The sequence below is a fragment of the Drosophila grimshawi genome, unplaced genomic scaffold, assembly GCF_018153295.1.
Source record: "Drosophila grimshawi isolate 15287-2541.00 unplaced genomic scaffold, ASM1815329v1 contig_1367, whole genome shotgun sequence".
NCBI classification, from domain to species: domain Eukaryota; kingdom Metazoa; phylum Arthropoda; class Insecta; order Diptera; family Drosophilidae; genus Drosophila; species Drosophila grimshawi.
The window spans coordinates 2,254,706-2,270,921 of NW_025062889.1; the positions used below are offsets into that span (position 1 = coordinate 2,254,706).

The window sequence follows — 16,216 nt, forward strand, 5'->3', positions numbered from 1 at the left end:
GCCTTGCTCTCTACACACGCTTAGTAGCCATTTGGGAGCTTGGAAAAGTGGCAAGCGGCGGGTTTTGTTCGGGTAGTGGCAACGGATTGATGGGTCAAAGGGGACGACGCTTATTATTACGTTTACAAATATGTTCGAGTATGTGCTGGTGTGTGTGTTGGTGTGTGTGTAAGTGCGCACCTTTTTCTCTGGTTGGGGGTAAAACGCTTAAAAGCCATGCCATAGCCGAAAAACAAGTAAGAAACACACACACACACACACAGACAACCACACATGCGGGCACTTGTGCTCCACACCAATACACTCACAGACACACACACACACACAAACAGTGGCAGCGACCGAGTGCGAAATGCACTCTGGGGGGCTTTAAACAAAAATGAAAATCGCTTGCATACATATGGGCGCTTACACACACACACACACATACACTTATACACACACACACACACACATCTGCTTGCTGCCTTGCACAAAAAGAACTTGACTACGTCGTCGTCATTGCTGTTGTTGTTGCGGTGCTTCGACAATTTTAACGACCATAACTGGTTCTCACACCCCAACCACCGCACCCCCAAGCACCATCCGCCCCCTTGAAACCCACCCTACTCCTTGCCTTGCTCGCATTTATTTTAAAATACGCGGCACTTCCGCCGCAAACGGCACACACTCAGCTCTCGCTCTCTGTCTCTGTCTCTTTCTCGCCCCCGACCCCTGACCCCTTGGCACCCATCACCCAATACCCCACACACACTACCACCTCCACGCTCCGCTCTACCCCTCACACATGCTCTTTCAAGTGGCTCGCGCGCGAGAGTTCTCATTTTTATAGCTTTGCTCGTTTCGTTTCGCTGGGGCTTTTTTATATGGAAATAATAACCAAATGTTTTCGCATGGACACAGGACACGTATCGTGTCGACGCTTTTCCATTATGTTGACCAGGCTCTCTCTCACTGCAAGCCTGACTGGCTGGCAATCGTCTGTCCTCTCGTCCAGCTCGGCATAATGTTGATTTTTCCGCGCGGCGATTCCTTGCGGTGTGATTCCGGCATGTCCTTTTGGCAATATATTTTAAGCCGTTACCTTTGCCAACGATGGCGACGACGACGCCGTGGTCACCAATATGGTAGCTTCCCCTACCCACTACCCTTACCCCTACCCCTACAGCCCTACAGCTACCTGTACCCCTTAACTTGAGGGTAAATCATTCACAGTGTGTGTTATTTTATCATTTACATTTGAGTGCGGTTTTGCATTAGCTCAAAAGTAAAGCGATTCTGCATTTTACAAATGAGCTAAACAGTTTCTATAATAAAAGTTCGTTAGAGAAAAGGGGAATATTCAGGATAAGGAATATAAAACGAAGGACAGTTTTAGATATAATATTAGGGAGACTTTCATATATAGTATTCAATATTGAATATGTATTTCAATTGTCAATTTTGAAGGGATGAAGGAACATTAAAGATAGCTCTTCAAAAGCAGAAGGTAGATAATTATATAAGCACAATCAACCAATTAGTAATTCATGCCAAGTTAAATAGTATGCAACAAGTAAGATTGTAGATTGCGTAGCATAACGCAAAAACATACATACCTTAAGGATTTGCTTGTATATCGATATTTATCGATACTTTGAGCTCATAAGCGATAGACCTTAACAAGAAGTGTGATTTCTTCTTTTAATAAAGGATAATTTCTTCTAAGATTAATTGGCAATTAAGAGATTTAGACTTAAGATTCAGTATACTTGCCCACATTCAAAAAATATGCCTAGTAAATGATATTCCACCTGTAGCTGGCACAGTTACCAGTCAAATAAGAGAAAAAGCTCATAAACTTCACATTTGCTTTGCCTTTTGCAGCACACACAACACAAAAAACCAACGAAATTTATGAAAAATTCAATTTAATTGCACAATTACACATGTTCCACATTTCCATATCGTATGAGCTTTTGCTGACTGCTCTTGTTCTTGGCTTGTAGTCTGCTTGCTGCTGATGTTGTTGTTGTTGGTGGTGCACCCCTTGCAATTACTTTTAAGGCAGTTGTTTTTGGCCAACGGCAACGACACCCACAAGACTCTCTCTGGCAAACAACAACAGCAACAGCCATCGATCACGTGCGGCTTTGCCAGCAACATACACACACCAACACACCAACACACACACACACACACACTGAGACACTCAAACACACACAGAGACTCACTGTGGAGTTTTTGAGCTATTGGCAACAGTTTTCTTTAGAAACCGGTAAACTGGCGGCACCAACAATAAAACACAAAACGTGTAAATAGAATTTTTGGCACGATGGCCGCCCGGGGAGTGCTTTAGCATAATCTGCATGAGTATGGGTACGAGTGTGAGTGTGAGTGCGAGTGTGAGTACCCCCAAGTATGAGTATGAGTATGAGTATGAGTATGTTCGGCAAGTACTGTCGCTGTCGAGTCGACTTCAATTTGCCAAAGTTCTGCGAGTGTTCAATACACTCATTAATTATTGTCTACGCTTTGATGCCCTGTAAATTTGAAGAGTGGGGGATACACACACATGGATTTTACATATTTGACAAGCTCTTCCAAGACTTAAAAGTTCCATTTATATTTGTAATTTATTTTCAATTTTATTTACAATTTAGTTAAATTTATTTTTACTTTCTGTATTGTTCTGTGCTAACAGATATTAGTTGACATTAAGTAAATAAATAACAGTGTAATAATATATTATACTAAAAAGTATGCATCAGTTTTAATTCGAAATATTATTCATTACTAAACAGAGCATCGCCAAGTCGTTCATTTTGAACAAATCTATTTTGCCAGCTTTGTTTAAAATCAATTGATTAGTTCTAATTTGACGTTGTTTGATTTGCAGTTGGCGAAAAGGAGGAGGAGAATGGAGGCGCCACCAAGACGCCCAAGGCAGCCGATTTGCTCGAGCCCAAAGAGGAGTTGCTGAGCGCCGACGAAGGGGGCGAGGAGGAGTACGAGGAGGAGGACGATGATGAGCCCGACGAGGAGGAGGAGGAGCAGGACGACGAAGAGGAGGGCGATGGCGAGGGGCACCAGCAGCCCAGTGGCAATGAGAATGGGACTGAAAAGGAACAGCAGCAGCAGCGAGTCCAGTCCAATGAATCACAGTCGAAGCGGCAGCAACAAAACTGGCAGCCAGCTGATGCTGCTGATGTTGCAGCAACAACCAAAGCCAAAGTTGGAGAAGGGGCCGCAGTTGCAACGGCAGAAGAACTACAACACCCTGGGGATCCTTCTGTTGTTGCTGCTGCTGCTGCCACTGCTGGTGGTGCTGTGGCAACGTCTCTGGTTGTTGCAGCAGCAGTAGCCACGGGCAACGCCAATGGGCACTGCAAGTCGAGGTCCACATCCACTGGTAAGTTTGACTTCAATTTGCATATTTTATTGCCTTTTGCCCAAAAGATATATACATGTATATATACACCGATATAAACTGCTGAAGCACCAGATACAATCTCCCCTCACGCACACACACACACACACACACACAGAGAGACATACACCCATCTTTGAATTTAGATTCGTGTCCAGCTCTTGGAGTCGCCCACGTTTCAAGAGCAAAGTCATCGTCTTGGGCTTGCCCCATGGGGCCTTAACATGTCCGGCTAATAACTCTCGACAGTCTCATAAATAGCAAATGTTAACTTGTTGTTGTTAGCTCTTTTGCTGGCCAACCACTGTGGCTAGCACCACGTGTGGGGCCAGCTCTACAACTGCTGCTAGCTTTGGCTTTAGTCCATTGCTGTTTAAAAGTACTCAACTAGCTTGTAAATTGGTTAATGTTGCAGTTATGGTCACATTTAAGGGGTGCTCATCTGTCAGCTAGTTTTGCACACAATTTACGATCAACTCTTGGGTTAATATAAATAGTAGAGTATAAACCAGAGTGTGCTTTTCAATATAGTTGTAGATAACTGGAATGAAATTTACGTTTGTTTAATTTGCACGATAAAAAGAAAAGCTGAAAAGCTGTAGTTTTCGGGCGATGAATGTTATGAGTTCAGAAGACGTGAAAATTCCTCAATCCGAGTAAGATTCTTGCATTCGTGCAGGGGTTGATGGAAGAGCTGTGAGCTCAGAAGGTGACAGTGCTGAAAGCTCAATAATAATCATAATAAATGCTTCTTTTTTATATATATTTAGAAGAGATTAGCTGCTTTTCATATTAATTTAATGTTAGTCCAACTTAATGTTAATATTAATTCATCCATCTTTTATGCTGCCTGCTTTTTTTCTCGTTCAATTTTCATGGCAATCAACTTGTTAACATTGCGCTGCAAAGTAGGCAATGCTTTTTTCGTATAACATTTGCCGCTGCTCGAATCACCCTGTATACACACACACACACATACAGATATACGCTTATGCTTTCGCTTTGGAGGCTGTTTCTGTGTTTCTGCTGCTTCTGCTGCTGTCGATGCATAAAGTTTGATGTGTCCATGCGGCATCATACACGCGCACATTTACATACACACACACACACACATATAGACATGTGTACATGTGTTGTTGTATTTGGATATTCCTGTGCGTCATTGGATTATGGCACTTGGGTGTGTAAAGCCATCGATTCAAAGCGCTGCCTCGTTATGGTGTGTGTGTGGCAGATATTGTTGCTGCTGTTGCTATAGTTGCTGTCGCTGTTGCTGCTGCTGCTGCTGTTTTAGCCAACAATAATAAAGCAAGCGCCATGTTTAAATGGAGCACAAACCGATGACACACACACACACACACACGTTGGATAACTGCATGTGTGTGTGTGTCTGTGTGTGTGTTTGTTCATTATTTGTTGCTCTTTTCTCCGTTGCCACTGCTGCTGCTGCTGCTGTTGCTGCTGTTGCTGCCATTGCCGGCACACGTATTCCCGCTGGACAAACAGACAAGCCAAGCGGCGGCATAGAACATCATCATCAGACTAGACCGAAGCGAAACCCCCAAACGCCCTACACTCAGCGAAAATGCTAACGCACATCAAGCACAAATGTTGTCAAGAGGTCGAAATCTTTTGTGTATTTCGAGCGAAGAATGTTTAAATAAGAAATGAATCATTTTGAAACAAGTCCCACTCTTAAAACAAATTCTTGATTGCTTGAAGTAAGCCTTTTGGTGCTTATTTTAAGTATACTAAAACAACAGCAGATACAATAATTGCAAAGTCAAAAGTTTGCAGTGAAATCTTTGCTTGTAAAAAGAATTTTATTTATATAAAAATAATATTTTTGGAGATAAGTTTTTTAAATTAAAAATGATTTCAACTTATCAAAAAGTACCCAAGAAATAATCGCAATTGAAATTTGAAGAGCAAACCGCTTGTAATTCTAACAAGTTCGAACTACTGTTTTTCGCTGAGTGTAGGCACACACACACACACACAGAGACAGTGGAGCCATTGGGAGCAGCTTGCAGCCAGGCAGCTGGACGAGTGAGCCATGTGGCATGTTGTACGGTCTGGGTGCCGTTGTTGTTGTTGTTGCTGTTGTTGTTGTACCTGTTCGCTGCTCAAGTTTTGCTTGTGGCGTTCGCCCTCTCTCCCCTTCTCCCTTTCTAGCCCTACCTCTACCTATCTCTCTCTCTCTCTCTCTCTCTCTCTATCTCTCTCGATGGCCAAGTCTCGATTTTAACCTCACTTCGGTTCGCACAACGAGGGGCTCCACTAACGGCACTGTGGAGGGCCAAAAACTTTATCACCAGTGCGCGCAGCTACACTTGCCTTCTCGCTCACACAAACGCTGTCCCTCTCTCTCCATCTCTTCCTCTCCCTGTCTCTCCCTCTCTTTATGTATGACAAGTACACTGCTGCAGTGCGTTCACTGCTGGCGTCGCAGTCGCCTCGTTTACTGTCATTGTAGCCATGAAGCAGTCGCCTCCTTGCCACGCCCCTGACTCAGTGGCAGTGGCTCTCTAGTGTGTTGTATAATGTTCTAAAGGGAAATCGAGAGGCTGTGATAAGTTTGGGGGATCCGAAAATTGTCTTTCTGCCTCGAATGCTTGTTGTTGTTGCTCTTGTTGCTGTTGTTGCTGTTATTGTTGCTGGCATGCGAAACCCGGCGAGAACGAATTGGCCCTTTTGTGCGCATCAGAAACACGGCCCAAGTTGAGAGGCACCATCGAGGCACCAGCGCACAGTGACACCAATCTGGCTCAGGCATTGATGCATTCCCTTTGTACTTCTTTCACAAAAAGAATTCTTAATTAACTCACAATTATCATAATTAAGTTGGGAAACACCAAAGGCAGTTATTAAGTGCAATCTGTGAGTTATTACCAACTTTCCTATAAAACATATAAACATAGTTTTCTAGTGAACACAACTTCAACTTCAACTTTAATGTCAGCTTAGATCCTTCTAAACATGCCATTAGACTTCCACATTTTTTATTTTAAACTTAAGATCTTATAAAATGCTGTCAAGTTTTCCTTCTATTTTGGATATTCTGAGATCAACTTTGTTATACTGTAACTTTCCAGAAATTACCTTATTAAAAACGCCATTCGAAATCTTTTTTTTTAGGTTAAATACTTTATTTTTTGCTTAATTCTTTTTTGTCATTTAGTTAAACATTTATATTCATATATCATTTCTATTTAAAATTACTCTTTTTATAAATTACAATCAGTCTTAACATTTAAACCCAATACTTTCAATGAACACTGATCTCTTTAAATATTTCATTTATATATTTATAATAATTTGGTACCACTGTGCGGCTGAGCGAACGCCAAAGTGTCACATACTCAGACTCAAAACTTGTGGCGTTTGCTATCCAAGGCTATTCCTATAATGTACACACTCAACACCCAAACTCACGCCCACCGCCCACTCTCTCTCTCTCTTTCTCTCTCAGTGTCTCTGTCTCTGTCTGTCTCGCTGTTGTTGTCTCGCTCATATGCTATGACATTAATATGAGTTTTGCTGCTTATAGATTATATTTGTGTAAAGTTTTATGTTGCAATATTTCGGTTGTGTTCGCTGCACACACTCAACTCAGGCAACGGGTTGCCGGGTGAGGGGGTGGAGGAGGTGGTGCTTGGTGGTTGTATGACAGTTTTGGTACGACAACAACGACGACGACGACGAAGACACATCCTTGGGGAGCAACCTGGGTGCGAATAAAAATTATACATTGCCATATAAGCAGCCGAGTCGAGTGGGAACAAAACTGACACAATATGCAGGCTGTCTGAGAGCGAGTAGGAGCCAACTGTGTGTGTGTGTGTGTGTGTGTGTGTGTAGCATGTTTATTGGTATGCTCATTGGGGAGCATCTTGAGACAGAGACAGAGACCGAGACCAGAGAAACCATCTTCTTGTTGCATAGCGAAGTTGCTCATTTTGCCATTATTATTCCGTTGTGTATCGAAAAATGAAACAAAAGTGAGTTATCGTCTATCCTCCTCTCTCGCATCAAGTGTGTAATGTGTGGTAAAATTATCAGGTGCAGAAAAAGCCTTTATATGTTGTAGCGAGTGGGTGGTTGGGGGTGGCGGGTGAGGGGGTGGTGCAAAACACCCGTGGGAACACACGAAAGGTGCGTAAAATTTTATGACAAAACTTCATTGCTTTCAGTGGCTTTGATTAGGGAATTGCATATAGTCGAACTGTATGTGTGTCTAGATGTGTGTGTGTGTGTGTAGATGTGTGTGTGTTTAAGTGTGTGTGCGTGTGCTTGTGTGTTATGGCTTTTGCCTTGATGTTGTCTGCTATTTTGACAAATGGTATGACAAATTTTTGATGGGGTCAGCGGCCATAACTGTATATTGATTAATGATTATCTCGATTGCGGGACTCTTGCCTTAAATTAATCGATAAATTGTGTGGACTATGTTTTTGTTTGCTAAGCTGGAAATGTCTTGCGAAATTATCAACTGTTTTTGAGTCAGTGTTAAATATAAACTAATCGTTAGTTTATCTAAGTAATAATTACTTTTATCGGTTTCAACTATGAATTACTGATTGCAGCTTTTGGCAAGCTTTTATTTATTAACTAATCGATTGTTTTGCAATTAAATGTTATCGATTTCAATTATGTTCCCAAAATAAAGCAATAATGCGAAATTATTGACTGTTTCCTCCCGATAAAGTGCTATTCATAGATTCGTTAATTAGTTGGTATTAGTTACTAGTAAAATTCCTAAAAAAAATACTCAAATATTTTGCTATCAATTTGAATTATGATTGTATGTGAAGCCAAATACTGATTAAAACATATTCACTTCGAATCACTCAAGAACTATATGTCTAAAAAGAATGCCATGTCAGGCTATGTGTTATCGATAGTGTACTTATCGATTATTAAAGAGTCGTTCTACTTGAGCAATCAAAACAAGAGCAAGCAACTGCAGCACTATTTCGTGCAGTGCACAAGTCATTTATCGCCTCGTTAATTGCATCAGAGACATATTGAAGCCAATCCGAAACCAATACACCCCTCAACCATCACCACTGCTCCCCTGCTCCCCTGTGAGCCTCGATTACGACGCCGTTGACGTTTTATTATTATAGGAAAAGATATATATATATATATATATATATAGAGTCATATCATATCGTATCGCTTCGCTGGTTATTTTCTTTCTGTTTTTGTTGTTTGTATTTTTGTATTTTGCTTGCAATAATTTTCAAACAGAGAAACACACAAAAAGCATTTGCGCAACAAATCCCAAAGGAATAGGTTGTGCAGGGAGCGGGCATGGGAAAGCAAAGGAGCAGCGCCGGCAAACGAATCGAATTAAGAGCGAGTCACACACAAACTCACACACAGAGAGAGAGAGACAGAGAGAGAGAGAGAGAGAGAGACAGAGAGAGAGTGGGAGGTGGGAGGTGGCGGGCACAGAAGCGTCTAGCTGGCAGTTCTCCAGTTAACTCCCCTAGCTCCCTGAATCCCATCTCCATCTCCAACGCCCCCTCCTCCACCTCCGCTTCCTCCTCCCCCAACTCCATTTACTCTTTCTGTGTCTTTGCTCGACCTACTCCTGGGGGAGCAGTGAGCCGGCGGCGACGGCCGCTTCAGCCGCCTCCCTGGGGACGCTGCGCTGGCGCAGTGTGGATGGATGGATGGACTCTAGGAGTCCGCGCCCCGGTTCATATTGCAGTGTCCAAGTCAAGTTTTTGTTGCTGTTGTTACTGGGTTTGGGCTTTGGTTCGGGATCTGGACCTGGTTTTGGAGCTGCTTTGTTTTTGTTGTTGTTGTTGTAGACATCGCTTGGGGAAATTTACGCGAGTGGTCTGCAGTCGCTGCACCAGCAGCAGCCTACATATGTGGGCGTGGCACAGCAACAATAACGGTAACAACATCAAAGCTCTTCTGCTATTCCTCCTCGTCCTCCTCGTAGTTGGCATCCATAAAAATGAGCATGGCTCGCCTAATGGCCGCAAGATGGCGCTGCTGCAGTCATATGCAAATTTCGTTCGACACACACACTCACACACACACACACACACACATACGCACACACACACAATCGCATTCGCATTCGCTTCATTAACATGACGAGCGCGCAAAGATGCGAGCCATAAAATTAGCCCAGGCGACTGTCGATGCTGATGAATGCAACCAACACACACACACACACACAGACATCCTCCTCCTCCTGCTCCTGCTTCTGCTCCTGCTGCTCCCTACCTCCCCCTACACACTGCACCACCCATAAAAGCGCAATGAGCGTCGGTGTGCGGCGTCGAAAAATTTGCAAAACTCAAAGCAACAATTCGACGAAAGCCAATTTTAGCAGCAGCCCACAAAGAGTCCAAGTAAGAGTGCTCTAGTTGCGATGGGAGTACACGACTAGAAGATACCATATACTATTTTTGAAGTTAGATATATATAGTATATAGAAATTTATCAACTATTCAGATTGGTCTTCCCTGTGATATACTCAAAAAAGAGGTGTTTTTATATAAGAACTCACTTATCGCTATCGATGATGACTAGATATGATATATGTCATAGTTATCCGATTCTGTAAGGATATTAAGCTTTAAAGATCAAGCGTAAGCGAAACTTGTTAATTAAAGATATGCTCACAACTTATGCGCTCGAAGAACTATTCCCACTTATTACACCCTTTCTACGCCAAATTTAATGGGTATAGAACATAAGAGAGAGAGTGAGAAGGCAAAAGAGAGAGGGACTGAGTGTTAGACCGCAGCTAAAGAAGACAGCGCACAAAGGGGGCGGGGGGAGGGAGAGTAACAGGGGTCATACAGGGGGACACAGGCCATACGGCTCCCCATAGAGCGCATGTTGAATAATCATCTACAGCGAGGCAGCACGCAGAGAAGAGGAGGGTTGGCAAGAGGAGGGGGGACGCTAGGAACGAGAGCATGTCAAAGTCGCCAAACGTTGCACTTGCGTTTTTGGCATGTGTTTCCAGCTTGTTCGTCTGTGTCTGTGTGTGTGTGTGTGTCTCTGTGTGTGTGTGTGCTGGTTTCTGCCGCCGGCTGTCGCTAGATGGCGCTCGGCGCACGTGCAACAGCAACATGCCACACGCACACACAGCATCACACACACACACACACTTTTGCAGAGAAATTCGTAAAATTTTGTTTCCGCTGATGAAGTATTCCCCAGTTGCAGGACAAGGATTATTGGACGTGTGGCAACGTCCGTTCTATGCAACCCCCCTCCCAACCGCCTTGCCACTCCGCTTCTTGTCAGCTTATGCGCGTATATGCAAAGTGTGGCATAAAAGCACACATCGTCAAATACGTCAAGCAAACATATTGGCCAACATATTGGCGCCATCAAAGAAACGCTGCAGCGCTTAGAATGTTGCAAGTGGGCTGGCCGAGCCAGGTATGCAACACCCTGTTGCCGAAAATTTCATTTTGTCATTAGAAACTAATAAAAACGCATCTCAAAATGTATTTCGGGTTTTATGTTTGTGATTTTCCATTTGGCTCCAAATTAGTTTCGGGTCTGCATCATTTCGCATAAAGTGCAGCAAGTATAAAGCGAAAGGAACCAACATCAAATAGTATCGTAAAGTTTGATTTGGGATTATAGATAGATAAATCTGACTTAAACCTCGTAAATCTTGAGGTTGGTAGAAGTACAGATGAACTAGTTGGCAAATATAGGAAATCATTGTGCCAATAAACTAGTAATATTAATAATAGAATAGAAATGATAATAGTAGAATAATGATTATATTGAGCATATCCTTACATCCTTGCCACATAATCAAATTGTTGCATTTTCGTTTAATAACTTTATTAAAACAAAGACAGATTCCTCAAAAAACCAATGGCACTTGGGATAAATTTACCTTTAAATAAAATCTGATATAATACCCAACTATGAAATGGTATTAGATGGTTAGATATATGACCGCAACATAGTTTATGCTTAGGTTCATATAGATACAGATAAGCTCAGGATTAACAAGTGCAAGTATCCCCTATAATAAAAAAAAACTACTTCCAAGTTGAATTATAAAAACAAATTATTGTATAAATAAAAATAGTATAATAATGATTATAACTAGCTATGCCTACTCGGCTTTAAATCATTACTACATTGTGACATATTCAGTTAATAAGTTCATTGAGACAGATTCCTTAAAGACTCAATTCACAAGTTGTCGTCACAGAGATATTCGCTATTTACTTGCAAATGCCTTCCACAACACACCATTGACATCTAAACCTAATTTGTCAACTGAATGAGCTGCCGCAGCCAGACAGTCAGCAGCTGCGACTGAGTTATTTACACCCCCTACACACACACACACACATATACACGCACACACACACACTGAGAACCAGTCAACGTCCAGACAAAGACGCGTCAAACGTTGCGTATGAGTAATGCAAAGAAAATGTTGCGAGCGTCGCATTCCACACGTCATAGACGCAGACGGGTTCGAATTCCCCCCCTTCCCACCACAAACCCCTTAACTGCTAACAGCCACAACACGTGCTAGCCAAAAACAGCTGTTCATCACACAGAGAGAGAGAGAGAGAGGGAGAGTGAGAGAGAGAGAGAGAGCAACGGAAAGAGAGCGCATAACTAAAACCAAAACAAGTTTCGCTCTTAGCTGCAGTTGAAGGACTTTTGCGAGGCGTCTGCGCATTCTCAGCACTCGCTCTTAAATGCTCTTAAGACAACAATCAAAGGCAGCTCAAAGGAGGGGGAGGGGAAGGTTGTGGGAGGTCGGGTGGTGGGTGGGGGTCCAATTGGGGATTAGGGGGTTTGGTTTCGCATTGGGTCGGTAGCGCAGCTGGCTTTGCTTGGGCATGGAATTATGGCACCCAGGGGCATAGCATAATCAAAATTCCTTGCATCTGGGGACGTGGCATGCAGCTAGCGGCTGTGGAACGTGCCGCAGTTCAAATGCTGCAGCTTCCACTGCAACTACAACTAAATAACTGTGTGTTTGCCTCGTCTTCTTCTTCGTCTACTTACAGGCAACATAAATGCTCCTCAAGACAAGGACATGGAGAATGTTGTTGAGCCAACTGACGACGACGACGAGCTGGACGAGGAGGATGAGGAGCTGGAGGATGACCTGGCGGATGATTTGCTTAGCCTCAGCGGCGATGAGGACTACGATGATGAGGAGCTGCAAAGTCTCGACAGTTTCTATTCCGGTGAGTTTGCTCAAAGCCATTTTGCCACATGTGAATAAAGTTAAAGAAATATTTTAAGTTAAAAATTCCTTATCATTTCTCATACATTATTCGAGCATGAAATATTAATGCTTAATCTTAAAATTAAGCAAGTAAATGTTGAAAATGATTAAGTATCATAACTCTATCAAATGAAGTCCAATCTTGAAAAGCTTTAGCTTTTTGAACTCGTGGAAGTCCCTAGAATCGGCTACTATCAAACGCTGTCAGCGTAAAAATCAAACACTTTTTCTTAAATAATTATACTCCAATACAGCTTTTTGATAAAGAAGTTTTTAGTGCTTGAAGATCTCTTATAATTTACTAGAAGCGATGAAGAAAATGAAATATGAATTTTAATTCTGCTGCCAATTTTCTCAGCTTGATAACTGAGATGAGCTGTTAGCATAAAAAGCATTTTTACATTTACTTTGATAAGACATAAAAAACATTTATGTTTAGATGAGGGTGGACCATAATTGTCGCAGCCACTCAGCCACCCTACTCCGACTCCCACTCCCACTCTGACTCTGACTCTGACTCTGACTCCTATTCCGGTGCTGGCTCTGGTTGTGGCTCCTACTGTTGCTCGAGCTGCTGTTGTTGCCACTGTTGCCGCTGCTCCTTTAGCTGTATGCGTGTGCCTTGTTGTTGCTGTTGCTGTTGCTATAACCATTGAAATTGCCGTATGGGGTGTTATATGGCAGCTGGCGACGACACTCCTGGGTGCTCTACACCTGTGCCGCGGGTGTCGTTTCATATGCTGCACGACCAGCCGGGGGGGCTGGCCTAACTACGTTTTAAAAACCCCAAACAGCAATCAACACCAAGTCGGAGTCGCACTCTCTATTCTATACTCTACACACACACATATATATACACATATATATATATATATATATATATGTATACCACAGATAGCTGGGCAGAGGCCACTTCACTTCACTTTCACCACATACATCCTCATCGTTGCCATTTACGAGCTGTCGAACAAGCGCCAGGCGAGACAGAGACGAGAGACGGGCGAGGACAGACAGGGAGACAGAAGCATCATGAGCTACGGTCGGAGCATACTTCCTGCTCTCCCCTTTCCTCTTTCTCTCTCTCTATCTCTCGCTCCTTTGCCACATTTCTCTCTAGTGCCATTTCGCATGCTTTTTCTGTGTTTCATTTTTAGCCTCTTGTTGTTGTTGTTATTCTTCCTGTATTTTTCTTTATTTTTTGCCAGACTTTCCTGGTTTGCTTGTGCTTTTTTGTTTTTGTTGCTTGCTTGTCGTTGTCGACTGTCCAACATCCAAGCACATTCACACATTCAAACATTCACATTCACACACACATTCATTCAGTTTGAACTGAACTTGGCTGACTGCTTGGGCATAACTCGACTCAACTAAGTTGCTGGCGCTGGTTTAATGTCTTCACAGTGCTGCCTTATGCTCGAGTACACTGAGCGAAATGTATAATGAGAAGCTCAGCATAAAAAACTTGCCATTTGCAGCTGATTAAATTATTTAGTTTAGTTTTTTATTAGTTGTATTTAAATCAGTTCCTTAGAAATTAATTGCATTCTCGGCTTAGCTGATTTTCCAGTTCAACATTTGCTGTTTTTGGTTAGTAAGATTTCTTTTTGCACAGTGTATGCATGAAGTTTTGTATTAAGATACTAATAATGGCATTTCCTGTATTAGTTGCCTCCAGCACCTTCTCAAAAGTGATGTTTCCATTTGTATTCCACACTTTCATCGCATTTCTCACAGTGCACACACTTAGTTAACCTACCACAGCACTCAACACTTGGTCCAGTCTCCCCGCCCACCCACCTCAACTTGAGTTGAGACATCCTTTTCGGTTCGGCTCTGCCCAGTTTCATTTCTTTGGCTTTTGGCTGCGGAGAAGCTGCGGCACTTGTGTGGTTGGCTCCATGGAAATCTCTATGGCTCGATGGCTCTGTGGCACGGTGGCACGTTGGCACGGTGGCACGCTGGTTGCTCCATGGCTATTTGGCTACAATTTTGAAACGTTTTACGGCTTTTGCGTTGAGATTTGAAGAAATTGCGGTGTGAAATTTGTTGTTTTTATTTGGGTTGCAGCTGCGCCTAAATGTATGCAATGAAATGCAATTAGTTGCAGTCAAGCAGACAGCGCCACAAGGGGGTAAGGGGCAGTTCCTTGAGCTTGCCTCTCTCTCTCTCTCTGTCTATCTCTTTCTCTTTCTCTTTTGTGAAAGTTTACCCAAGTCATTTCATTTGTTTGCATTTGCCTTGGACTTCCGGTCTAAAACTCTGAGAGCCTTGTGTCCTTTTGATTTATTAATAGCACGTGTCTCCCCCAAGCCAGTGTACCTCTCTCTCTCTCTCTCTCTCTCTCATCTCCTCTCTCTCTCTCTCTGTCTCTGACTCTTTCTATGGTTTTAAATAGTGACAAGCTGGATGGGAGTTTTTAAGACACTGGTGTATGCAAATAGTTAGTTAGCTAGTTCCGCTACAAGTTTCCTTTTGATGCGACGCAATTAATTACACATTTGTCTTACAAGACAAACAAACATGGAAAACAACAACAATAACAACAAAAATTGTTGCAAAAAGCGCCTTCTTACATGTCCGCGTCTAAGACCATAAATAATTGCTGCTGTCTCCGACATAAAAAGGGGTTTTTACTCTTTACAATTTCATTGGACCAACCATGCCCTGTAACATCGCCTGCTGAAATGGGGTTTTATAGACTAGTGGAAATGTACATTTACTAAACTAAGAGACGTATATAATATATATATAACTTAAGAACGAATATTTATTGCTTTTGCTTAAGCAATTGATCCTAGATTGTAGTGATTATAATAGCCAAAGACTTCATATGTCCTTTTGCCTCCTTTTCATAGGAAGGAAGTCTGTGAAAAATGCATTGAGAATTATTAATTTTCTTGTATATACTATGAGTGCTTAAAGAGCATATCGTAACCACAATTTAGTTCTTAATAGATCTTCATAGATCTATATTATCTAGCTTAGTACAAACAACTCAATTTAACTCGCACTCTTTCTCAATTTATGTCTCTCCCTGTCTCTCTCTCTCTCTCTCTCTCTGTCTGTCTTCTTCACTCTGCTTACCTCTTTCTCTCATGCTGTCTTGCAGATTCTCTGTATCGGTCTTCCTCAAAGGTTCCCTCTCTCTCTCTCTGACTCTTGCTCTTTCTTTCTTTCTCTCTAAAACTCCCTCTCGCTCAATCTGTGTGTGGTTCTTCCTCTCCTTATTCCTATACCTCTCCCTCTCTCTCTCTTTCTCTTTGGCTCTCACTCCTTCGATCGCTCTTTTTCTCTCTCTGCCCGATCGCGTTACCTGCTAATTTCCACGACTATCTGCTATTCCCAGGGTATCTTGCCATCTCGCACTCCAAATCACAACTTAATTATTGTGTTTCTGTTGGTCTTGCAGTAGATTTGTGCTTAAAGTGCCAAAAATTCTCACAGGTTGGTCGTGTTGTCAGTTGAAGTCCGTTGCTTTCACAAGAAATGAACGCAAATTGCTTTAAGATTGAAATCTGTGGCTGGAAAAACTGGTCACTAAAAAGCCG

General features: G+C 42.5%; 2 protein-coding genes across 2 annotated transcripts in view; both read left to right on the forward strand.

Moving 5' to 3' along the window:
• Nucleotides 1-2,354: 2,354 nt before the first annotated feature.
• LOC122322585 (histone H3.v1-like) lies at nt 2,355-6,552 on the forward strand. Its single transcript, XM_043215387.1, has 3 exons — nt 2,355-2,358; nt 2,879-3,391; nt 6,548-6,552. The coding sequence occupies exons 1-3, from the start codon at nt 2,355-2,357 to the stop codon at nt 6,550-6,552; spliced, it is 522 nt and encodes a 173-aa protein (XP_043071322.1).
• LOC6569011 (zinc finger protein 423 homolog) overlaps nt 3,357-16,216 on the forward strand; it is a 32,215-nt gene continuing 19,355 nt past the window's right edge. Inside the window, exons 1-2 of the mRNA XM_043215744.1 lie at nt 3,357-3,391; nt 12,445-12,627. Coding sequence (XP_043071679.1) covers nt 12,474-12,627 — 154 coding nt within the window. The 5' untranslated portion in view covers nt 3,357-3,391; nt 12,445-12,473. The remainder of the gene's footprint in view (nt 3,392-12,444; nt 12,628-16,216) is intronic.